At 36.4% G+C, this 26,700-nt stretch overlaps 1 protein-coding gene across 1 annotated transcript in view; it reads left to right on the plus strand.

Moving 5' to 3' along the window:
• tej (tejas) overlaps positions 1-26,700 on the plus strand; it is a 125,503-nt gene that overhangs the window by 69,391 nt on the left and 29,412 nt on the right. The window contains exon 11 of the mRNA XM_083126642.1: positions 12,468-12,581. Coding sequence (XP_082982768.1) covers positions 12,468-12,581 — 114 coding nt within the window. The remainder of the gene's footprint in view (positions 1-12,467; positions 12,582-26,700) is intronic.

The raw sequence follows: 26,700 nt of genomic DNA on the forward strand, positions 1-26,700 counted from the left end.
TTGAGTTAATTTCGCTTTTTGCAGTTCATTTCGCATTATTTCGTGACAAAACATGGTCACAAAATGCATCTCACACCTTTCAAAAACATGAAAAATTAATACTACAATGTGTTTTTTCAAATTTCGTTTTTTCGTCAAAAACGAAATATGCATGCCCCTAGTCATTACGTGGTGTGGGTGCAGGATTTTAATTCATTTCACATCAAAATAAATTAAGATTTCAGAATTAGTACACACCTGAATCTTCACAAGTTTCATTTCAAAATGCATGAAAAGTGAAAGTACACTTATATTTTATTTTATCAGAATTAAGAATTTGTCATTTTACACCGCCTTACGCATGCATTTCAAGAACATAATCTGTAAGGTTGTACGCGGACTTTGCCTTGAAAAGTCATCGAGGAGAAACATTGTACTAAGCCATGATAGATGTCGAGATTAGAATGGGAGGACGAATTAGATGAAACCTTTGACCAGCTAATCGAGCCAGCAGAAAGAACTACAAATTTCAATTTAAATGAAACTGCTCCCATCGAAGCCTCTACTCCAACGGTAAACCCAATTTTGACCTCTAATAAAAAAGTACTAAAGGAACAGCAGAGTGAAATCTTGGTCTGAAATCCACAAACCAGAATGGCACAATTAAATTCCATGCAACCAGCCATGCTAGAGGGTATGCAATTTCAAGGCATGGCAGGTGAAGATATTATTAAATTTATATAGAAAGTTTGTCTATATTAAATGAATGGGACGATGCCAAGAAAAAGCAAATGCTCCCAGCATTACTTTTTGATCCCGCTCTCAGGTGCACGAAGCCTGGACTGGAATCCGAGAAAACCAGGTGGCTAATTACAATACCTTAAAAAGGAAGTTAACAGGAATTCACCAGGTCAGTCGATAAACTTCGATTAGAAGAGCAAATTAGATATCGTTTTCACAGAGAGTGAACCCATGTCAAACTATGTTAGGAATTACATATTATTAGGGGCATGCATATTTCGTTTTCAACGAAAAAACGAAATTTGAAAAAACACATTGTAGTGTTAATTTTCCATGTTTTTGAAAGGTGTGAGATGCATTTTGTGACCATATTTTGTCACGAAATAATGCGAAATGAACTGCAAAGAGCGAAATTAACTCTTAAACACGAAATTCAGGGTTTATTCACCGACGCAACACCTTCTGAGATCTGAATTATCCTGAGAGTTATGCAATTCCCGGAAAATTGATTAATTCTGCCGTTAATATTGGAGAAGCAAAAATTGACTCCTTTACACGGAAATAAACTTAATACAGTCAACTCTCGATTCAACGACCTTTCACAGTTCCCGGGAAAAGGGTCGTTATTTCGAAGGGGTCGTTATTGGAATTTGCACCAATTTTCAGCTTAAAGGGAGCTCAAACGGACACAAAGATGCCTAGGAGATGGTAACACAATTTATCCTGGTAGTTATACAACCTGTTATGCACAGGATGCGTGTTGTGAGAAGGAAAATAGAACATGAAAAAGTTTTCACAAAAGAGAATTTAAAATAATGTTACTTTGTTTCAATTGTGCACAGTCGTTGCTTTTCCAGGAAATTCTTACAATTCTAGTTAATGAGAAACCCGTTTCCACTGAGACCTATGGAAAGGAAAACAATCTCTCGCTTATTGCAAGCGAAACTCGAAGAATCTTGACACCAGTCAGACTGGTGCCAGCAAAAGTCGGGAGATAATCGGGCAGAATGAATGTTGGATTTTATACGGGTTTACTGGAGCATTGTCTGTTACAAGATTAACTGGTAAGATTAGATCTCTCGGGAGAAACAACACAACCTCTCTAGGTACCAGACAAAAAAATAAAGGCAGGGCTGTAATTTTCGTTCTGGTTCGGCTGTGTAAAATACATCGTAAAAAAAAAAAAAGTCACTTTTCTATGCTTCAACCAACTTCATTCACCCTCCTTCCCCATTCAAGGGAGCAGTCCAAACACCTTCCTTGACTTGCATTATAATCCAGCGTGAAAAAGGAAATGCGCAACTTGCGATCTATTTTCACCCAAAGCGTATTGTAGGACAGGTCATTAAACAACGTGGCAGTTGATAATCATTCGGGTTTGGAATTGAATTTCACTTTAAACTGTATATTTAGTCCCGATTAGCCCATCAGCATAAAATGAACTGAAAACAAGCTTTATGAAACTGCGCATTTTCACATATCAAAATGGTAGATCGTTATTTACTCTCACGTTAATGGACGATTTAATGTTGGATTTAGGAGTATTCTCGATGTCAAACACCCACCCCTCCAAACGTTTTCCCCTTGAATAATGTCTTTTTAATCAGTCTCAGCGACCATTCCTACATTGAACACACTTTTTTTTTTACTCCACATGAATGTTTCTGAAGAAAGGTAAATTAAATTTACAGTTGTGCTTATCAGAAGGGGCAGAACATGAAGTTATTTTAACTCTTGTTTTGCTTTCTGGAGATCCAATTTCGTTATCTTCAAATCAAAACAGCTTTGCGAGATTCAAAACAATAACTTTTTTCTTCGCGCTGGATGAGTCATCGCTGTTATCTGCAATCAAGAGCGTAGCAGACGCTAGACAAAACACTGGCGCCAGCTGCATCGTAAAAACAAAGAGACCTGCTGGAAGTTCGAGCAACAGGTGGCGGAAGAGAAAAGTCCCAGCATTTTAAAGATAACGCAACTGTCGAAGACGGAGCTTTTAACAGCAGTGTAAAGAAGAAAGAAATGACCTTTGCTTTAGGTTTTACCACGCAACAGACAATAATACGGGCAATATTTCCTATGCAGACAACAGCATTAAAAAAATATATAATAAATAAATTTAAAAAAAACAACTGAATTCTGCAATTATCAACATTGCCGTGCACACCAGTGGCGGAGAATGAGCTGGGGAAAGGGGGGGGTCCCTTTTTGTTTTACTACTTCTATGGTTTTTGTTCGTTTTCAAGAATATATCCAGAACTGGTTGCCCCATTTTAGACGTCAAAGGAAAGGAAGAGGGATGGGTCCTTTTCCACCCTCGCCTGTAATCAGCCCGCATCAGCAAGAAAATCGTGGCTGAAACAATCTGCATCGCACCCCCCCCCCCCCCCCCCGCTACGTTTCCTGACAGGAAAAGAGGGAGAAGTCAGTAAGCCAACGGAACACTTTTTTAGCAGATATTACGACATCTACACAATTAGGAAAACATATGAAGTGGGAAACGGGAGTTATGATGCACGTAAGATCGAAGTAAACTTTTGTGGAAACCTGGATGACAACGCATTAAGCGGGTTGACGATCTTTAGTTCACCTATGTGGTTTTGATTATCTCTAACAGTTTCGCTTTTTTATGAAGTGTTGCAGGGAACAAAGAACACATTTTGAATGAAAGCGGTTACCGGAAGTTGTCGGCTACAAGGCCGAGAGTTGCTCACTCACGGGAACCTGCTGAACTGGACAGATGGGCCAGACTTCCAGGCGCCACACATCTGTATTTTCGAACATTCCTGCGATCTTATCTCTCAAGGTGGTGTATTTATTGATGAAAGAGCTTGACCTGCCATACACATTGGCAAAGACCAAGTCCAGCAGTCATTTCGGGCTGCTCCCACCCTTCCCCGCGAGTTTTCAGCAGCTCTTAGGACAAGGAAATAAGTCAAGGTCGATTTAAAATAACATCCAAGCACATTCGATCTTCTCTTCTCGCGTATCCAAGAGAAAGCGTGGCAAAACAAGCCTGGCGCGTTGGGTAGCGGCCGTCGGGTGCGGGGTAACATTGGTGCGCTTGAGGGAGGGGAGGGCAGAGGTCAAGTGCTATTGGATATCACTCAAGCATGGTGTGGTGGTTATGACGACGGGAAGTAATAAGAATCAGTTTCCTTGACTTACTCTTTATTCAATACGAATACGTAATTGCAGGTATTACACCCCGTACAAACGTCAAGCCACTGCTCGATACCCAGTCCGACGTCAAGCGATCTGCCGTTTCAACTACTAGCACCGCCCCCTTTCCACCTCGCTCGAGCCGCGAGGCATGAGGAGCTCTGAGGTAGTCTACCACGTCACAGCGACGATCCTACCTCAATACACTCGAGTACAAAATTAATCAAATAATACAACTGTCATAACTCCCCTCTCTTGGGAGAAAAATTTCCTTCAAGTGAAATTTTTACAAAATAAAATACCCATTTATAATTTACACATCGTTATGTTATCTACACTCATACTTTGTGTAGTTACAGTTAAACTGGTATACATCATGATCAAATATACTGGATATAATCAATACAACAACATTTATGTTAAAGAAAATATAAAAATAGCAAATAAATATAAATAATTTGAAACAAAATCTAAATCTTTCTTTGATCTACCCAAAACAAATGTTTGTACAATTTTGGATTTAGTTTTTCCAATTGGCTTAAATAACAACTTATCTTTTCAACGGTACAATTCCAGATTTTTAGATTATCACTGTGATGGTTACCACTGATATTGCCAGTTTTCAAATCTATTACAATGTATACATTAGTTGCTTGTTTGTCAATTACCATATACGGGCCTTCATAGACCTCACAGTACTTTTTAGTGCGATTTTCTAGGAGGCTGCTAAGATAATGTGTTTTTACAAATACCAGGTCTTTTATTTTAACTTCAGGTCTATTTTCTTGTTGTAAGTTGTACTTGTCATTTTTTCTCTTCCTTGCTTGGAAACCTTTTACAAAAGCCATGTATAGTTTGTCTTTCCACAGAGAAATTTCATTAGGCGGTAAATTAAAATGATTCAAAATACATGAGTTAAGATCTCTGTTTAGTTGTAACTCTGAGGGAGCAAATCCTAGCTGTGTGTGTACACTATCATTTAATAAGTTTACCACTACATCTATATATTTTGGCCAATCTTTGTGTTTGTTTTTACAAAAAACACGCATAAGCCGGTTGAGTTCGGAATGAATTCTCTCAACTAAGTTAGAACTAGGGTGATATATTGGGGTATACGCCAATTTTATACCTAAGCTTGTTATAGTGTCCACATATTTGTTAGAATGAAACACCGTGGCGTTATCACTAACCAACCTGTGTGGAATGCCAAAATGCCTGACATATCCTTCTAGCAAGGCTTTTACAATACTGTTGGCTGTACTTGACCTCATTGGATAAGCGAACAGATATTTAGTGTTAGCATCTTGTAAGGTTAGAAGAAACCTTTCTCCTTGCGAACCTTTAATTAATGGTCCTTGTATATCTAAAAACAAAATAGTTTCACCTTGGTTACAATGTTGTTGGAATATGCCCTTGGGCGGATGTCTACTCGGCTTCGTTCTCATACATAGTTCACAATCTTTGATATAACTCAGAATACCTTTTCTCATACCAGGCCAAAAGTACAGTTTCCTAACTCTTCTGAGTACCTTTTCACAACCAAAGTGGCCCATATTGTCATGATAATTCCTCAGTATTACCGAAACTAAAGATTGAGGTATACATATTTTCCAGATGTTCTCAAAGTGAAAATCTCTTATCATCAAAATTCCATTGCATACTTTATAAAACTTTTTCCAATTTCTACACCTTTGAGGTAAACTTACACTTACACTTTCACAATTGTTCAAATAATCAATAATAGGTTGAAATAACTTATCATTGTACTGTTCTTGGACTAAAAACTCTACAGGTATATCCAATACTTCATTTTTAAACCTTACATTATTGTTGATGTGCATCAAAATCGGCTCTGATTCTGAAAATTGTCTGGACAATAAGTCCGCTAGGCCATTGTCAGATCCTTTGCAGTATTCTACAATGAACTGGTATTTTTGAAGTTGAAGGGACCAACGCAATAAGCGAGGGTTCCAATTCTTCGAATGGTTCAGCCAAGTGAGACACTTATGATCACAAACTAAAGTAAATTCTTTACCCAAAAGATATTGATTACATTTCTCAATACAAAATAAAAGACTTAAACATTCTAGCTCGGTTATGGTGTATTGTTTCTCATAACCTTTCAGTGTACGACTTACATAACTTATTATTCTTTTCTCGCCATCAATTATTTGATACAAATATCCTCCGATGCCAAGTAAAGAAGCATCTCCCTGGACATAAAACCTTTGATTAAGATCAGGATGAAATAGTTTAGCATCATTAGAAATTTCTTGTTTGAGCAAATCAAAACTCTCTTGTTCCTTCTTAGTCCATATCCATTTCTTACCTTTCCTTAACAATTCATATAAAGGTGCACATATGGTAGCAAAGTTTGGAATGAATCTTCTCATCCAAGAGAAACAACCTATTATTTTTTGAAGTGTCTTTACATCCTTCGGAGTAGGAAGGTTGAGAATAGCCTCTACTCTTTCTGGATTTACTCTTATACCTGTTTTGTCAATAATGTGACCCAAGTACAATAACTTTTCTTTACAGAGGAATGTCTTTTTGAGACGTACAGTCATACCAGACTCTCTTAATTTAGAAAATACACTTCTTAAATGTTCTATGTGACTTTCTAAAGATTCACTTCTAATGCATAAATCATCAACATAAATGATAACATTCTCTGACAGAATGTCGCCTAATACCTTGGTCATTGCCATCGTAAATGCTTGTACTCCATTACATGTACCAAATACTAAACGTTTGTATTGGTATTGTCTACCTTCAAACAAAAATGCAGTATACTTTTTAGATGACTCCGACAACAAAATCTGGTGAAATCCAGAGGACATATCGATCAGTGATACATATGGTCTACCAACAAATCCTTGTAATGCCTCTTCAATATTAATTGGTCTAATTTGACTAACTTTTTGGTGTTGATTAATATTCCTGAAGTCAGTACATACTCTTACACTTTTATCAGACTTAGGAACTATTACTAGTGGATTTAAATAAGGTGAATCAGAAAGTTCTATAATGTCCCACTCAAGTAATTTTTGAATATGATCTCTAACATTTTGTCTGTAATGATAAGGTATTCGATATGGCTTAGAAACTAAAGGTTCTGTTGTATCTAATTCAAAATGATGTTCATATTTAGTACATAAACCAGGTTTTTCATCAAACAACATCCTAAATTCAAGTAACAAATCAAACAGTTGGTTCTTTTCATCTTCACCGAGTATTTCAGCTTGCATAGCTTTTAATTTAAGATCTTCTACACTAGCAACAGTTATTTCCTCTTTTGACTTTTGTTTTACATTAAGACAACTACTCTCTGCCTCTTCACTCACATCAAAAGTTGGACAAGATATAGGTAATAATTTAACTAACCTTTCACCTTGTTTGGTGTGTAACAATAAAGAATTTTCCTTGAAGTTTACAAGAGCCTCTACATTATACAAAAAATCTAAACCTAAAAGAATGTCTACTGTCAAATCTTTGACGACAACAAACTGAACAAAAAACATAATATCTTCAATTTCTATATCCACACAAAATTTTCCAAGTACTTTCTGTTTTCTTTTTCCAGAATAGTCAACCAAAATAATATCTTCTATTGGCTCTAATTTAGGTCTGGTGACTTCGCTAGTAATACTTTTCCATTTGTTCTCTGACATCAAACAAATGTCACTACCACTATCTACTAAGCATTTACTCTCTATCCCATTAATATTTGCAAAGATAGACGTTGTATTCTTGACTTTGTTCCTGAGGTTTACAGGTAACATTAAATTATTAGAACTATATTTCGCTTCGTCTTCTAACAAGTCTTCATAAAAATTAATATCTACCCTACATACATTTTTAAGGCATGATTCACCGTTTGCTTTACTAGAATTTTCATTACAAAGTTTGTTTCTTAAATCTTCAGTATTAAGATTGGCTACTGACACAATATTCTCATCTTCGTCTATGCTATTCTGTGTCACAATAACAATAGACTCACTATCTAGTTTAAAGGTTGTTCAGGCACAAACCAGGGCGCATTCACCCTAAGTGAAGTCCCACCATTACCATTTTCTATTTCTTCCCTAGTACTAGATCTAGGTTCACTTCTTTGAGGATTGTTTTGAACATCATCGTGTGACACAGTGTTTGTACTAGTATTTCTATACCTAGGTCTACTATTATCAGCATTTATACGATTTTGGTTACTATAATTGTATCTACCTCGAAAGTTACTGTTTCTATAGTTATTACCAGAATATGGAAAACGGTTTACTCTCCAATATCTCTGACCAGATCTACTATCATTACTACTATTATTATCAGTGGCATATCTCCTGAAATTACCAGAATTCCTTACATTAGTCTCATGGCTTGTATTAGAATTTTGCATATTGCTTACTCTAGATTGATTATTTCTTTTAGTTTCATTAACAACTTGTACTTGTCTAATACCAACAGGCCTTCCATCTCTCCTACTTTCACCTTCAGCACTTGCATACAGAGCTTCATGACGCGCAACCAATTCCGCAGCTGTACCAAGACTAATATTAGGTTGATTTAAGATTGCTTCTCTAACTCTATTTGGTAACTGTTGGGCTACTAAAATAGTTTTTTGCTGTTCTGGCATGTCTGGTTGAATGGAATTAAGTAAATTAATCTGTGACCAGAAATAATTTAACAGAGTTTGTCTACTTTCTTTGCTGTATCTCTTGCACAAGACATTTGCAAGACATGTTGACTTCCACGATGCACTTTCAAAGGCATTAAGGAAAAGAACCTTAAAAGAACTATAATCTACAATGTGTAGTTTCTCCTGAGAGAACCAATTTTTAGCGACACCTTTCAAAAGCATTGGTACATACTTCATGTAATCTTTTTTGGGAACATTTAACATATCCAAGCGATCCTCAACCTCTTGAAGAAATTGTGACGCCAAATAATCCATCCTAGTTGCAGTAAATTTAGGTAACCTATCTAGATCAGAGTACTTAAGTGTACTAGGTACAAACTTCCTTCTGTAACTACTACTTTTGTGATCAGTTCCACTTTCCGAACTACTATCATGAAATTTATCTCTTGACATGCTTTTTGTAACTCTACCTGTCTTATAGCTACTTACAGATTTACGTTTAAGCCCCCTTAACTGAACTTTAGTTTCAGAGCTAGAAGATTTTACATCTGAATCAGATTTTCCTTTACGTAATGGTCTTTGCTTTCTAAACGTGATATATTCAGTTTTTTCAATGGGTAAAGAAGCTTTCCTTGCTTCCCTTTGCTGTTCAGACAATCTAGGAACATCAGGACTAACTAAGCCTTGTACTCTAGTTTCTAATCCTAAAGAAGATTTTACCGGTTCAGCACTTACTCTTAAAATGGAAAAATCATTCGTTAAATCTCTAACTTGATACCGAATATTCTCCAGCTTATCATCTAGAACCTCATATTTGTTAGTAATCTCTGTAAGTTGTTGTAAGCAACCCTTAACAGTAATGTCATTAGTAGATATTTTCTGTTGAACGGTTTGAACGCTCAAGTTTAGATCTTGAATAGTTTGTCCAGACTTAACACTAATTTCGTTAAATTTACTATTCAACTCAGCAATAGCAACTTCATGTCCACTAATGTTATTAAACAACTCCTTCATACTACTTTCATTTCCATGTACAAGGTTGACTAAACTTTCAAACTTCCTTTGATTTATTTCGAGTGTTTTCTTAATTTCTACGCATTCATTTTCTACCTGTTTTACATGAGAATCGAAAACCTCTCTCAATTTTTTATGTTGATTTACACACGTAACAGAAACCTCGTTTATCTTCTCTTCCAATTTCGTGCTCAAGTTGACCACTTGTTCCTTTAGTTCATGGGCGCATTCCTTTGTTTCGACCAAATTATCAGACACTTTCTTTTCGACTCGTGCTTCCAATAATTCGAAGTCTTGCCTTAAGAGACCTATGCTGGTGCCTACATTACTTACACTGGCCTCAACACTATTAATATCCGCTTTGACGTTACTTTCAACACTGTTAATATCAGCTTTGACATTAGCTTCAACACTATTAATATCAGCTTTCACACTACTAACTTGTTCCGCGAGTCTAGCTTCAAATTGTTTAAAGAGAAACTCCAATTCCTTTTTTGTAGCCATTTTCAATTTCCGTTACTGCTAGCTAAGAATTTTAGTCGCAGTATTCAGTACAACTATTTTATAGTTTCGGTGCTACAATCACAGCGCGATAAAGTTATTCGTCATTCTTCTTTTCCACATAGAAAAAGTTCAGTACTTACGTTCCAACATCACAGACGAAAAAGTTGAATTCTTCCATCTAACAGCTACAACCAGATTCTAACGACGTAGACGATCGAGTCCTCCTGTTCTTGCGCCATACTTATGACGACGGGAAGTAATAAGAATCAGTTTCCTTGACTTACTCTTTATTCAATACGAATACGTAATTGCAGGTATTACACCCCGTACAAACGTCAAGCCACTGCTCGATACCCAGTCCGACGTCAAGCGATCTGCCGTTTCAACTACTAGCACCGCCCCCTTTCCACCTCGCTCGAGCCGCGAGGCATGAGGAGCTCTGAGGTAGTCTACCACGTCACAGCGACGATCCTACCTCAATACACTCGAGTACAAAATTAATCAAATAATACAACTGTCATATGGTGTCTATTTTTAGTTCAGACCCAATTGTGAGCGGTAGAGCGCTCGTAAAGGAAATGAGCGGGGGAAAAAACAACGCATTTTTCGGCCGATTTCCTTCAATTTTTCAACTTTTTTTTTCAAATTTTTCTATCTTTTTCTAAATTTTTCACGGTTCCCGGGAAAAGGGTCGTTACTTCGAGAGGGTCGTTATACCCGGGGTCGTAGAATCGAGAGTTGACTGTACTCTGATAACTACATAAATGTGCTATTAGAAGTGAAATGTTAATTCTGTGGAATAAGTGTAGTTTTTAAATCAAATTTAGGATTATATTCACAATTTTGAAACCAATATGTCTTTTTATATACCACTTTTAATCCAATTTTTCACCGCTATAACACCGATATTTTATTTTATTTACCGCTTTTGAACCCGAAATTGACTCAGTTTTTGTACCGAAATTTTGCTTTTTTATTTACCAAAAATATGTACCTCTACATATTATACACAGAATAATTCGAACAGCCAACATGAAACCACGCATGTTTTCATCATGTCTCTGCATATAACAACAGCTGCAAATACAAGTTACAAGATTGAGTTTCTTTAGTAATGATATTTTTATAAAGAAACATGCATGAAAGTGAAATGGTCATTTCCCATGATTTTTCACTTTACTGTTTGTTGTTTATTGATTTGGTTTATTTTACTTCCCTTTTCTGCCACTTTTGGCTAATTGCGAAGATGGGGATGAGTGATGACACGATGAAATTGATGAATGGACACTCACATACACCCATGCCCAGGGCTTAATTCGAACCCGGGACTCCTGGCATCGTAATGTGATGTGCTACCCACTCCACCACGGGGATTTTTTACTTTGTATCGGAGCATTTTGGAACTGAGAAAAGTGGCAGGATTCGATCAGGCATCTCCCCACAAACTGGATGCTTAACGTCTGTATTTGCCACATGAGAAATAATAGAAAATATCTTCCTGAGTGCTGCAAATCCATAACATAACTATGTAGCTTCTGCTGTTTCTCCACTTCTGAAAAGCCCACTTCTTGGATGGAGATGCCTTCAACTTTTCTTGCTTCCACTATTCTCTTATACTTGCCTCACCATGTCGAATTTTCGAGCCACAGGCCTGTTGTCATTTTCCTGCATATACTGCAGAACTTGCAATTTGAAAACAGCAGTATAATCCCCCCCCCCTTTTCACATTTTGATGTCTCTTCTACTACAGAAAAAGCAAAGTAGTTATAGAAGAATGTTTTGGAATGCAATGTGGAGGACGGGGGTGGGGTATGGATTGGTGACTAATTGTATACACAACAGGATATTCTCGTCTTGGTCCACACAGCAACAGGTGACTCATTGTATATTGAATAGGTATGATGTCATTCACTCTTCATCAACATAGCAACAGCTACAACTAAGAAAGCCATTTCTTGAACCTGAATTGTACTACACATTATATAAGAGATATAATTTTTTGTCACTTTTCCCCATCAAAAACCATGATGCGCATTATACACACATGTGCAAATACAGTAACACACTGTAATGTTAATTTTTCATGTTTTTGAAAGATGTGAGGTGCATTTTGCTGCCAGGTTTTGTCACGAATTTTGGGGTTTATTTACTGATGCAAGGTCTTCCGAGGACTGAATTACCTTGTGAGTTGTGCAAATCACAGAAAATCGACTTTCTAAAATTCTGGTGTTTGGCAGGATCAGTGTCTAAGTATTGTGGAAAATATTGCAATTTTCATTATTTTTGCCTCAACATTGTGGGGAGAAAATTTTCAATTATTTCTCTCGGTGGGAATATAATGGTATCAGCTCAGCTGCATTAAATTTGCTGAGTAATTTATAGCTCAATGTAGGTATGTCTTTGTCATTAATATATGTATACCTTACCTCTCTTGCAGAGAACAATCAATCCGAGGAATCTCATAACGTTAACTCCAGATATGTATGATGAGGCAGAGTTTGATGAAAACCATGGTGTTTCCAGATCAGTTAGCAGAGAAAGCGTACAACAGGTAACATATTCTCATCCTACACCCAGTGTAGAGAACATGACACAATTAATGCAGCTCCTAACTGCAATCTCTCCTCCAGATGTTAAAGGCAAAGGCAGAGGCAGGTTACGGAGTGCTCTGTGTCCTATCGACCCAAAGTTTATTAATAGGAATGTTACAACTTTCAATTTTAGGCAGATTTGCCGTACACTTAAATAGCAAGGACGATTCTCATACATTTATGGTACTGTATAACTTATCTGACTGATTATTTACAAGGCAGCTGATTTGCAGTGCATGTACAGGTAATTAAAGTAATCTATTTCCTGTACTTAAATATTTATGTACGTTTCCTTTTTTGGTGTTTCAAATGTTCGAAATGACAACACTATTCATATTTTATAGTGGTACCATCAACACCTGTTTTCTTTTCCCAAGCCACAAAATTGATGTGAGAACAAAATCAAGGTATTTTATGAAACTTGCAATTGAATTAGAAACTAGTTTTGTAATGAAATACTATATTGAGATGTGGAAGGTTGTTATTGCCAATGTAAGTCCAATTTTTGGTACCGTTTATAACTTTCAAAATAGTTATTAAAGTGGAGAGAGCACTTTGCAAACATCAACAGTATATTTCTAATTATTTTACTGTGTTCCTTTTTTTTAAAAAAATTGCAAGTTGTACCAGCAAATTTTTTCCTCCTTTTGCAAAACCACTTTTATTTTTAAGTAATTAGTGGCGAGGAAGGATATTTTTTTAGATAAATGATGTTTTTAACATTGTATGAAGCTAGAAAGCAGAAATATTAATAAGCAGGAAGAAAAATGAAATGTGAAAGTACTTAATATTTTTAAAATATGAGAATATGATGTTCACAGTGTCCTTAAGTTCATAGTTGACTGTTTTCACTTTTATGATTGACAATAAATTTGCGATTATAGAATTTAAACTATAGTTATAGCTCGCATTGGGTTTGTTTTGCAGAAGAAACATTTTTCTAATAACATTCCTCTTCCAACATGTCTTGCCAACCTTCATTACATATAGTGTTTCAGTTATGATGAAAACAATTTCTGTTGTTTGTTTTAGCCTAGATCTATAGTTTAAAATGCAGGAAATTTATTACAAGTTATGTATTGAGGTTAGAGGTTTCCATATTTTTAAGATGTGGAATTTTGTTAATGCTGGTCCTTTTGTTTGTTTTGTCGGATATAAGGTTGTCATCTTATATTGTTTATTTTATGAGCATAATATTGTTTGTTACACATAAATATGTATGTGATGTTGATTTAGTTTCAAATCCAATATTGTTTGTGTGATACGGATTCAAAATGCAGTTTAGAGGTAGGTGTGTGTTGGGGGAGTTTTTTTGTAGTCCATTATATACATTCTTACATGTGATCTACATTAGTATTTTTTGATTTTAAAATGAATAGTATTATATTCTGCTGTCCTCTCACCCCCGCTCCTCTTTTTTAAAAAAATAGTTTTACCTTTGAGGTTCAGTTCAAATTGCACATCTTCCCAAAACAATGTGTAAGGGAGAAGTAAAAATAATTGATGGAAACTATTACTCAGTCATGGTGCTTTAACAGTGAACATTGATTCTTTTCACTGAGGCACTTGCGTTCTATGCAAGTGTAGGTTGTATAAAAACCAATTAAATATGCTTCCCTTTGGAAACAAATGTCAAGCTTTAATATAAGCTGGAACATAAGTGGGTATCATCACAATTTTGTTTAAGTGGAAATGTTATCATGCTCAATCGTTGTTTATATTCTTGTACATGTGGGCTTCAACATCATTCTAAAAGCTGTTGTGAAGTAAAGTTACTGGATGTTAATAAAGCCATTTATTTTCATCATACATGTTATTTTTAACCTTCCATTTTAATTTTTATGAAATTGGGTTGATTGAAATTCAAGATGCAGGAACCATGTAAAATGGGAGGGAAGAGTTTCAAGAAATGGCTTTGAAATAGAACCAGGTTAGATTTTTTAAGGAAAAGAAACAGGCAGGGAACGTAAGATGTAAATCCATCAGCTTGCCATCCCAACTGACTGTATTGTGTGGTTTTCCCCCTCAGTCACTCATTGTGAATGCTGGCATTATACCTTAAAATAAAGCCATTTCCAATTCCTTGTCCTTTACCTTTAATTCCATTCCTCTCACCTCCCCTAACCTGCTGCTCTTGGCTAATTTATCCAGGAAGTGATACTAATCATCAATATAGAATTGAATTTGCAATATTGACCATTATTTTCATACTTAATGCATCATAGTGTGTAGAGTTATGGATTTCTGCATTGAATGGTAACACAACATAGAGTGGGATTTTAACCTTCAGCGGATAGCTAGTTTTAACCATCACCACATAGCAACAATTAACACATTATTTCTTGAAAACTACAGGTGATAATTCATTTCCATCTCTTTTGTTCATTTGTATTAACATGACATACTGGAATGACAACAATATAGGTATGTATTGTTACTATATTTAAAAAATGCATTTTGAAAATGTTCATCAGCCTTCCCCCTAAATTATGCAATGTAACATATATATGGTGTATTACTCTTAAACCACTATTTCCTGCTGATATGTTTTTGTTTTACATGTAACGATGAAAAAATATATTCACAACATCAGACAATTTTCAAAATTACCTGAAATAATGATTTTTCTAAAATTCACTAAGTAGCTGAAGTCCAGTTTAGACATGTACAGGAAAACCTCGTTAATACGATATTGGTTAATACGAAGTACCCTTTAATCCGAAGTTCTTCCCATTCCCCAGCCGATAAGATAGGATTTATAATGTATTTCAGTACAGATAAATCGAAATATGGATAATTTTTAATAGGAAGTTGTTTACAAGACCCTTCCGCAAAACTGGTTTCGCTTAATTCGAAGTAGACACCTGCGTAAGTCGACAAGAGAAGATCGAATGTGGAGAGAGCTTGGACGTTATTTTAACTTGACCTTGACATGTTTCCTTGTCCTAAGAGCTGCTGACAACTCCAGGTAAGTAGCTCGAAATGCCCGCTGGACATTGACATTCTTTGTCAATGTGCATGGGTGGTCAAGCTCTTTCCCCGATGGCGCAGTGGTAGCGTCGTCGCCTTGTAATCAAGGGGTCCCGGGTTTGATTCCCGGTGGAGGCTCATAGTGGTTCGGATCCCACTTTAAACTGTAGGTCCAGTCCCGATTATCCTTCCTGTGCAAATAGTGGACTTAAAACACCAAATCAATCAATCTTTCCCCACTGAATGCGCCACCTTGGAAATATTCACCAGTGCTAGATGAGAAATGCGAGATAAGATCGCACGAATGTTCCAAAATACAAGACGCGTGGCGCCTGGAAGGCTCACCCATCTGTCTAGCTCTGAGCTCGAGATACAGCAATTTCCCATGAGCGAGCAACTTTTGGCCTGGTAGCCGACAACTTCCGGTAACCACTTTCATTAAAAGCATGTTCTGTGTGCCCTGTAGAATTTCATAAAAAAAGGGAAACTGTTACAGATAATCAAAGCCGCATAGGCCAACTAAAGATCGTCAACCCGCTTAATGCGTTGTTATCTAGGTTTCCCGCAAAAGTGTCGATCTTACGTATGTTGCAACTCCAGTTTCCCGTTTCATACGTTTCCCAAATGTGCCGGTGATAAAATTTGCCAAAACAGTGTTTTGTTCTCTGCGTGACTACTCCCCTTTTGCTATCCCTTGCTAATTGTTTCGGCCACAATTTTCTTGCTCGTGTTCGCACACTGGCTCCTTTCCTTTGGCATCTAAAAAAAAAAAGCAAACAGTTCTGAATACCTTCTTCAAAATGAACAAAAACCGCATGATAAGTAAAAGAAAAGTGACCCCCTTCCATCTCCTACAACAGCTCATTATCCGCCACTGGTGTGCATGGTAATGCGATAATTGCAGAATTCAGGTCCCTCTTTCTTGTTTGAAGGCAGCTGTCTGGATAGGAAATATTGCCCGTATTATTGTCTGTTGCATGGTAAAAGGTAATACAAGGATCATTTTTTTTCACACTGCTGATAAAAGTTCCCTACAATAAATTGTCGATTAATCTGAAAATACACAAGTTTCGTAAAGCTTGTTTTTAGTTCATTTTATGCTGATGAGTTAAGCGGGATTAAATATACAGTTTAAAGTGGGATCCAAACTGGAGTGATTATTGAGTGCGCTGTGCAAACAGATCGCAAGTTGTGTGTTTACTTCTTCAGAGTGGATTACAATGCAAGTTGAGGAAGAGTTTGAACTGATCCCTGCAAAGGGGGAGGGGGGGGGACGATTATGAAGTTAACTGAAGCAAAGAATACGTGACTTTTTTTACGATGTCTTTTTAACAGCCGAACCAGAACGAAATTTACAGCCCCGATTTTTTTTTGTTTTTTTGCCAGGGAAAGGTTGTTCTCTCCCAACAGAATCTTCTCTTACCAGTTAATCCTGTAATGGACAATGTTCTAGTGAACGCACATAAAATCCAATATTCATTCTGTCCGATTATCTCCCATCTCTTGCTTGCGCCAGTGACTACCGTCAAGATTCTTCCGAGTTTCACTTCTTGCAGTAAACGAGATTGTTTTCCTTTCCCTAGGTCTCCGTGCAAACGGGTTTCTTATGAACTAAAATTGTAAGAATTTGGTGGAAGAGCAACGATTTTGCACAATTAAAAGAAAATACCGTTTGTTAAAAGACTTTTTGCCACAACATGCATCCCGTGCATAACCGGTTGTATAACTAGGCAGGATAAATGGTGTTAACCGTCTCCATGGAATCTTTGTGTCCGCGTTAAGCTCCGTGTTCTCATTTTGTGTAACATTTTTTACACTTTCTTTAAAACGTAGAATATTATTATATAGTACATATAAAGCTTATTTTCTGAGCTACCACCAAGTATAAAACATCCTTTGTGGGGGGAATTTATACTCTACTTTATTTACACCTGAAAACAGGTGCCATCTTGAAAAGTTTGGATAACTCGAAGTCGTTTAATACGAAGTTGACATTTTTTGGTCCCTTGAACTTCGTATTAACGAGGTTTTCCTGTACTTACTTTTCAGTTACTCAAGTTTTTTGCCACAATTTGCATGCATATTTCGTTTTTGACTAAAATACATAATGTAAAGTAACTCACTGTAATGATCATTTTTTATGTTTTGTATGGTGTGAGGTGCACTTTCCTACCATGTTGTGTCACGAAATTATTCAAAATGAACTGCGAAATACGAAGTTAACTCTTAAACATGAAGTTGAGAGTTTATTTACTGACGTAACACTTTCTGTAGGCTGAATTATCCTGAGAGTTGTGCAAGTCATGAAAAATTGAAAAATTCTGCTGTAAATAAATATTTCAGAAGCAAAAATGAACTCCTTTGCACAGGAATAAACTTAGTAATCTGATTACTAAATAAATGTGCTGTTAGATGGGGAATTTTGTTTTGAGAAATAAGTGTACTTTTAAAACCAAATTTAAGGTTTTATTCAGCATCTTAACACTGAAATGTCTTATTATCTACTGCTTTTGATAATCCCAAAATGTGCACCTGGTTTTTATACAGATATCTTGATCTTTTATTCACCATAAATATGTGGCCCCAGAGTTTCCTCCAGGTACCCACTTTATACGATGCTGGGTGGGCACCTGAGGTGCTTGAACAGGTGGAAATAATTCCAGTTCTCCCTCGCTGAGGTTCGAACGCGGGTCTAATAGCTCATTTATAAATTCCATAGTGTTATTAGTTGGGGGGGAGGATCAAACTTTTCAAACTACACTTGTTAATAGTAACAATGCATAATATTATTTTCTGATTCAAGTGCCATATCTGTATGTGTATACAGATGAATAAAACAGAGAGAACTGAAATATCATTTGTATTTTTAAGAAATAATGTGTTGATTGCTATCACGTGGAGGTGTTAAAACATGTATACCACTCTTCCTCTAAAGGTAAAAATTTCATTTTTAAAGTAGTTCCATATTTTTTTTTTTTATCTGATGTCCCCATATTGCTTCATTTTGTATATCTCTAACATAACCAATTTCACAATGTAATTTTTATGCAGTACTCTTGGATATAGGTTCACCATATAACACCCATAATTTCATTTTGGGTACATGCACAGATGTGCTCCGAAACATCATGTTGGCACATTTTTAATATTAAAGTATTCTGCTTTTATGTTACGTTTAGAAATGTAATTATGAAAATGGCTAACTTTCATTACAACTTATTACAAAACAAAGTAATGTATACGGTAGAACTCAGTTTCCCAAATTTTACATTTTTCCTGCATTTTAAGTTTTATTGTCTTGGGCCCCTGAAAAACATAAAATCATGGTTCCACTTACATGTATCTGGTTTTTACTGCTTGATAATTTTTTTTACATTGTTATGATATTCAAAACAAGCTTCATGTTTTGTTAAGAGCTGTAACAGCACAAACCAGGCCTTAGATAATATGTAATGATGAAACGCTATGAATACTATCCATTTAAGATAATTTATACTTGCTTTCAAAAACTATAAATTTCTCCAAACTTATAAAAATACAATAGATATTACAAGGAAGCATTTTCTCAGGCACAACACATTGAGAGAGAATTTGCGAACATTGGATAGCAATAGCAATAGTTCCTCTCTCCCACTCTGCAGCTTGGCAGAGAACAACTATAGAGTGTTCAGGCTAAAAATGTAGCACGTTAGTTCCCAGTACAAGTAATTTGTGCTGCATTACTTATGGATATAGTCACCAGTTGGCAGATGTTCTTAGCCAACTGTGAAGTTGCTGACATAAATAAGTGTCTACTATTGCTCCTTAGAGCATGTTTATATGGTGCAGTTACGTGCCAGGATTGCTATTTTTTTATGCATAATTTCAGGATGATGCCTTATATGAAATGTCGATAGATGTAGTCATGGACATATCTTGGTTGTAACAACCCATTAACTATTGCTTGTATCATAATGACAACTCACTGAAAACTCTCAGCATCCACAGTAGATGAGCAGAGTCTTTTTCACTCTGTCCAAAATTAGTCACCTATCTCGTATCCCTACTGGAAGGATGAGCACGAATGCTGGCTGCAGCAAGACAGTGCATCTTACCATGTTGCTATATTCACTAAGGCTATGCCTTTACAAAGAGGATAGTTTCAAAAAGATTGTGGCAGGCAGGCCTCGGACCTAGCAAATCTACACTTCTTGCTGTGGACTTAGTTTAAGAACACAATGTTCAGTCGTGACCCACTATGGAACTGAAGATTAGCATCACTACTACAATCAATAATATAATTGGAGAAATCCTTCAAACTATAGCCAGAATTGTGAAGAGACATTTTCCAAATGTGTAGAACAGCAAATGGGGTAACTTGCTACAACTGTACACGTTTGCCACTATTCAAAACAGTGTTGTTTTGTAGTTTTCACTTTGTTCAGCAACTCTGCCATTTTCACCTTCACCACCTCCACCACCACTCCCTTCAAGGCAGTTTTTACCTTCGGGAAAAGAAAGAAATCACATGGCTAAATCCGAAGAGTATGGAGGATGATCAAGCGCTGGAATGCGTTTATTAGCCAAAACCCATTTCATAGACTGGGTGTAGTGGACTCTTGCATTAAGCTGATGCATCATACAGGTGGTGTTCTTTCAGAGATCCGGCAGTTTCTTCCGCACACATTCTCGTCAAGTCAAAACCTCGATGTAGTAGTGCTGAGTGTTTGACCCTACGACACCCAATCAATCATGACCACACCGAATTCACTGATTTTCTGGATATTTCCACGGTTTTTGATGGCACAGGTCATGTTCATCGTCTTCCACCTTGTCCTTCCCCTCCTTTTGTACCATTCAATGATGCATGTACATTACATGGTATTGTCCCCGTACACCTCCTGTAGTAATTGAAGACACTGTGTTGTTCAATTTCACCAGGAATTTGAGGTTCACACATTGCTAAATATTTCCACCATGCATGATTCCGCCACCGTCACCACACAGCACCCACTTCCTACAGAGCTCAAAAGCACACTAATGGTTAGAGCACGATGACAGCGCCTCTTGAGGATCATCACACTTCAAAGTCAACGTCTTCCACCTCTCACCTCTCCTCCCCTATGCAAGTGTTGCAGTGTGTAAAGTGTTACACCATGGATTGGGAGTTCTACTACTGAGGAATATATTTGAAGAAGAAAGTAGTTGAGTTTCCAGTACATGTGTATAGTAAGCCACTTCACATTGGTAACAGATAATTTGCATGATAACATTGTGCCGTGAAATCCTAAATAATAATTATTGAAAACTGTGAACTTTTTTATAACGTAGAAGACCTTCCTAATGGTTTATTGCCCGTGCTGTCACTTTGTAATCAGGGGTCCCTGGTTCGATTCTTGGTGGAGGCACATTACATTAGTTTTAATCCCACCTTAAACTGTAGCTATAGTCCTTATATCAGCTTAAACTGGAATTAACTTTATGAAGAATGTATAAATAACGAGGAAGATATCAAAATGGAAGTAAATGGTAAACATAACACAAAGTGAAACTGTGAAATATCAAACTTTTCATATTGTGATAAGTGTTAACTGTTTTCTTCCATTGTGATTTATATATGTATAATATTAACACTTGGCTGGACTTATTGCAGATGACAGAGCAGCTGTTTTCAAAATTTCCACTTCTTTCAAAAAACTGCTATGATATTCCAAAATCTGAAGAATTACATCTGCTTAGAATTTCTTCTATACTCTGTCACAGATATATCTGGAGCAAACAAACAAAAACAAGTCTGCACAAGTAGTGACGCGAGATCGCTCCATCAATGAACATGTGAGAGGAAACGGGGTTGAGTGGAGGTGAGGAAAGCAACTGCAGTTTCCAGCTTTCACAGCAGCGTGTACTGCTTCACTCTGCCCACTCGATTTTTCGCCCTTCTCTGGCCACTATGTGCAGCCTTGCTCCAGAGATAACTGGGACAAATTATGGAGCATTCACGTGCATCTTCATGTGATTTGCTTTTGCTGTTCCTTAGATATTCTCAATAGTTTCGTGGTTACATAAGTCTGTTAAACTATTGATAATACCTAGAGGCACATATTTTTGGTAAATAAAAAAGCAAAATTTCGGTACAAAAACTGAGTCAATTTCGGGTTCAAAAGCGGTAAGTAAAATAAAATACCGGTGTTATAGCTGTGAAAAATTGGATGAAAAGTGGTATATAAAAAGACATTTTGGGTTTAAAATTTTGAATATAATCCTAAATTTGATTTAAAAACTACACACTATTCCACAGAATTAACATTTCACTTCTAATAGCACATTTATGTAGTTATCAGAGTATTAAGTTTATTTCTGTGTAAAGGAGTTCATTTTTGCTCCTCCAATATTAACAGCAGAATTAATAACTTTTACGGGAATTGCATAACTCTCAGGATACTTCAGACCTCGGAAGGTGTTGCGTCGGTGAATAAACCCTGAATCTCGTGTTTAAGAGTTCATTTTGCATTATTTCGTGACAAAACATGGTCACAAAATGCATCTCACACCTTTCAAACACATGAAAAATTAATACTACAATGTGTTTTTTCAAATTTCGTTCTTTTGTCAAAAACCAAATATGCATGCCCCTAATAATACCTAGACAATACCAGGGGTGCCCCCCAGGCCAATGGCGCATCCCCCCCAAAATCATATCATGTGCCCCCCAAATTATATCATTCGTGCCCTCAAACCATATCGCAGTGCCTACAAAATATTTAACTATGACAGTGTGTCTACCGAAATTAACTTTTTCTTAGCTTTTTGTTACAATTGATGCACCGCTTAAAATTTAGCAGTATACCAACACTTAGCATTATATTTTACGAAGTGATGTTATTAATGAATATCAATTATGTTTTGTAATGCAGCTATAATATTAAATGTCACATTCACCTCAGTAAAGTGCCAAACACACATCCTCGTAACACATCATTGTTAGCAAAGCGAGCAACAAAATTTTTACATCCATTTCTTTGCAGGCTTTCAAGAATATTAATTTAATGCGATGTCAATACTTTCTTAGGATGTCGAGATATTTAGTCTTTTCCAGCCTCTCTTTTGGCACCTTCGCTAAATACAGTCTCCAAAATTTAATGTTCGAACTCTCTCTTCACAGAAACTCTTTCACAATCCAAGATTTAATACTTTACCAAGTGTTTCATATTTCCCCTCTTTAAATTTAGTACTCAATCCTACCACCAACATTTCCATGCCAATTTTAGACTTACTGTTGATATTGAAGAGTGGATATTACCTCCTCCAAAAAATTAATTCTCAGTTCCACACCAGAATGTCCGCAACAGTCTAATACAATAGTGATATACACAAATTGGATGCCTACCTCAATTTAATGTTAAACTCCCTCTAACTAAAACACCTGCCATAATCTAAGGCCTAGAGTTTGAAACTGCCCCCCCCCCCCCAAACGTTTAATTCAGAATCCCCCCAGGTGTCAATTAAGGCCTAGTATGTAAGAGTAGGATACCCCTCCCCCCCTTTTCGATAATGCCCTTAAACACTTACTTTTCTTCATTTAATGGATTAAATCCCCCCCAAAATCTCGATTTCGCAGTGTGCGTCATAATCCCACCTTGTAGGCACCCCTGGACAACACCATAATCAAACCACATGAAGATTCATGTGAATACTCTAAAAAAAAATTCTAAACAAATGTAATTTTTCAGAATTTGGAATATCATAGCAGTTTTTGAACAGAGTTGAAATTTTGAAAACAGCTGCCCTGGCATTAGCAGAGGTCCATCTAAACTTTAAGGTTGATCTTCAGTTTAAGTCAATTGAAACAATCCCCTAGCACAGATTAGCAGGATTATTATATGCCAAGACTAATGCATAAAAATTGCAAAATTTTCTAATGCTTCTCAAATTCACATTGGAAGTAAGAATATTCTATCTGTGATGTCCTGTTTATATGACTGTGACAGATTTGTGATATATATCCTCATTCCGAAATTAAAAGAGCTAGTTTTTTATTTTTTATTTTTTATAGCAACACTGACTGATACATTACAGGTAAAAGGATCAGCCATGGCTCATTTCAAAGAATAGGTGCTCAAGAAACTTGTTAAGCAACTTTTGTTTGAATCTGAAAATAGTCATATTTTTATCTCACTTAGTCTGTATTCTGGTAACTTGCACAGTCTTTTTCCTCATGAAAAATGTCTTCTTATGGAATACTAAGAAACAAACATAGAATTCCATCCCTTTCGTTGGGTTAATTTTACTTAGTAATCTTAGCTAACAAATGGCCACACAGAGGAACACTAAAATTAAATACAGTGGAACCTCGATTTTACCTTTTTTTTTACAGGGGCCCCAGCTGAAAAAACTTAAAATGTGGGATAATGTAAAATCAAGGAAACTTTTGTAACATTTTACTATATTCAGACCATCAAGATTGAATGTACATATAATGCAGGAAAATGTAAAATCAGGGTCCACTGTATATCACTAAAAGCATTTACATTTGGATCTATGTGGTAGTGTAGAGGTTGATTGTATTACCTTGTAGTAAAAGGCAGCTGGTTTACTTCCCAGCATGGGTGCAGAGTGGTTCGGATCCTATTTTAAACTAGATCTCGTGATCCAAGTCATTATAGCCTAACAAACTTTGTCAAAATAACGACGCTATCATCACTGCAAAAAAATATGTAACAAAATTAGCTGACCTTCATGGCAAAGTAGTTAGCACAGTGTTCTACGATGCCAGAAGTCCCAGGTTCCTTGCCTGGGTGTTGTTTGTGAGTGCCCTTTCATCAATTTCTTCATATCATCACTCATCCACATTGTTGTGATATCCAAAAATGGCAGTAAATGAATGCTAAGTAACAAAGATCAAATAAACCATACCTAATTACCTGTGTGGAATGAAATTTCCACCCAAGCTCACACTTATTACCTATTGATGCATCAAGATGTATAAAACTGCATACACAAGCAAAGAACAGTGGTGAAGGTGAAGCTACAGAAAACCAAATGGCACCTCTTAAGATTAACGATCAAATATACATTTTCATGCAGCTAGTTGAAGGTGCTGATAAAACATTATTTTATCTCATTCCATTTTCTACATCTTCATCCACCTTTCGTTGTAAGAGGTTATTTTTTATGCAGTAGTGTTGCAAGTTTGTTGTGCAAGAGTTGCAGGTAAAAGTTAAGTGAAAGAACATGCTGACACTTTGTTTCTGTTATTTTGTTGGTTAGAAACAAGATGTCATATCCCCCTTACACACCAGACCTGGCACTATGACATTTTTTTCCTCCATGATTAAAATAAGTGAAGTTGTCCTGATTTGAGGATGTGAATTGAACTGTGCACAGATCACAATAAATACTGAGGTGCCAGAAGTGGGAGACTGGCAGGATTAGAAACTATGTTAACAGAGTTGAATACCCATTTAAGCCGTAAGCCTTTTTTTGTACATTAGTTCTGAATTTTTTCCACTCAATCTTCTGTTAAAGAAGAAGTACAGGGTTGTTTTTCTTTTAGGTTCAGGAGAGTGGCGGATGCCACATGGCAGTGTCATTTAGCAAGGTTTCTGTCGCATGCACTTTCATTTTTCCGGCACTTGCAATAAGGGTTCAAGAATTTATACATGTCATGATGAAAATTTTCCCCATTTGCTGTCACACACATGTTTATATACATATTCGGTCATTCCACGTCAGATTGACCAGGTCATAGTTTTTGATTGTGATAAAATTTGGTATACAGGTTCAGTTCAATCATGTCTGGAAGGCTTATATTCCAAATATTAAGTTTCTCTGAGTAATAGTTCTAGAGTTGTAGCCTGTGGAAGATGGTCGTGTGCAACAGAAAATGTGACAAATGAGCCCCAGAGATAACTTCAGGACTCAATAACTTGTGAACAATTGATCACAGCATAGTGATGTTTACACACCAAACCAGCTACAAACCAAGGAACATGTTTATTGCATCAAAATACCCTCAGTTTGATTACTTAAGCCAATGAAATACCCCAAAATATGCCTTAAAGAGCCTTAAGTGTCAAGAAATGCATATTTTTTTGTGCCTGCTGTTAGAACTGTAATCGACCCATGATGATAACATTATTTTTTCTAGTAACTCTGATGTGAGCCATATGTTGTCTCCATATCTATCACCCAATCCATATTATATGTGGCTGAATCTGCAAGAAATTGAAAAATCACCAGAAAATGGCAGATTTTTTAAATGGTGTAGCACAAAAGCGACAAGTGATATCTAATCAGACCTTCCTCTAATGTGTGTCAAAATTTCAACTTATTTTGCAAGGCACTAGTGCACAGTAAAGGTAGACCCTTTAAACACCGATCATGTTTTCAGTGGGAAGTTTAAAATTGTGCAAGGTTTGAAATAAAGATTTATCTCTCAGTAACTATGAATGCTAGAGTTACAAATTTTAGCTAGTTTCTTTCAGTACAGTCTACACTACATGCCTATTTTTGAAGAAAAAGAAGAAGAAGAAGAAAAGCAATTTTCACACCAAATAGAAGAAGAAGATGAAAGTTAAAAAATCTCTTTTTTTTTTACAAAATTTTGTTTCTTCTGGCCCCCACGCAGGCAACGCCAGGACATGAGTGTTCAAAACAATACATATGTATTGCCCGATATATATTTCATTCTCGTAGAAAGAATTGCACACTTACTGATGATACTTCCTTTGAAAATTATTTTCCAATGTAATAGCCTTAATTTTTTAACGGGAACCTCCAAATTCCAAAATTGTTATCTCTCAGAGTGTGGAAATTGCACCCCCCCCCCAAAAAAAAATATCCTACTAATGGGATGCTTCAAGGCTCTTTGTGTAGCACTCAAAATACGTATCTCCAAACATTGCCCGAGTCGCTCTATGCTCCAAAAGTCAGAAAAAACTAAGTGATATTTGTCACTTCCTGTCATTTAAGGTTTAAAAACATGTATTGGAACAGATGACCACTTTTATGTAACAACCACAAAATTGGGCTTAACCTTGCAAAAAATCACTAAAAAGAAAGTAGATGATTATTTACAGTTCTTTAGACACACATTAACAGGGTGAGAAAAGTCATAGGACACCCTTTCAT

Source organism: Lepisma saccharinum, chromosome 8 (genome assembly GCF_977018435.1).
Source record: "Lepisma saccharinum chromosome 8, izLepSacc3.1, whole genome shotgun sequence".
Classification (NCBI taxonomy): Eukaryota; Metazoa; Arthropoda; class Insecta; order Zygentoma; family Lepismatidae; genus Lepisma; species Lepisma saccharinum.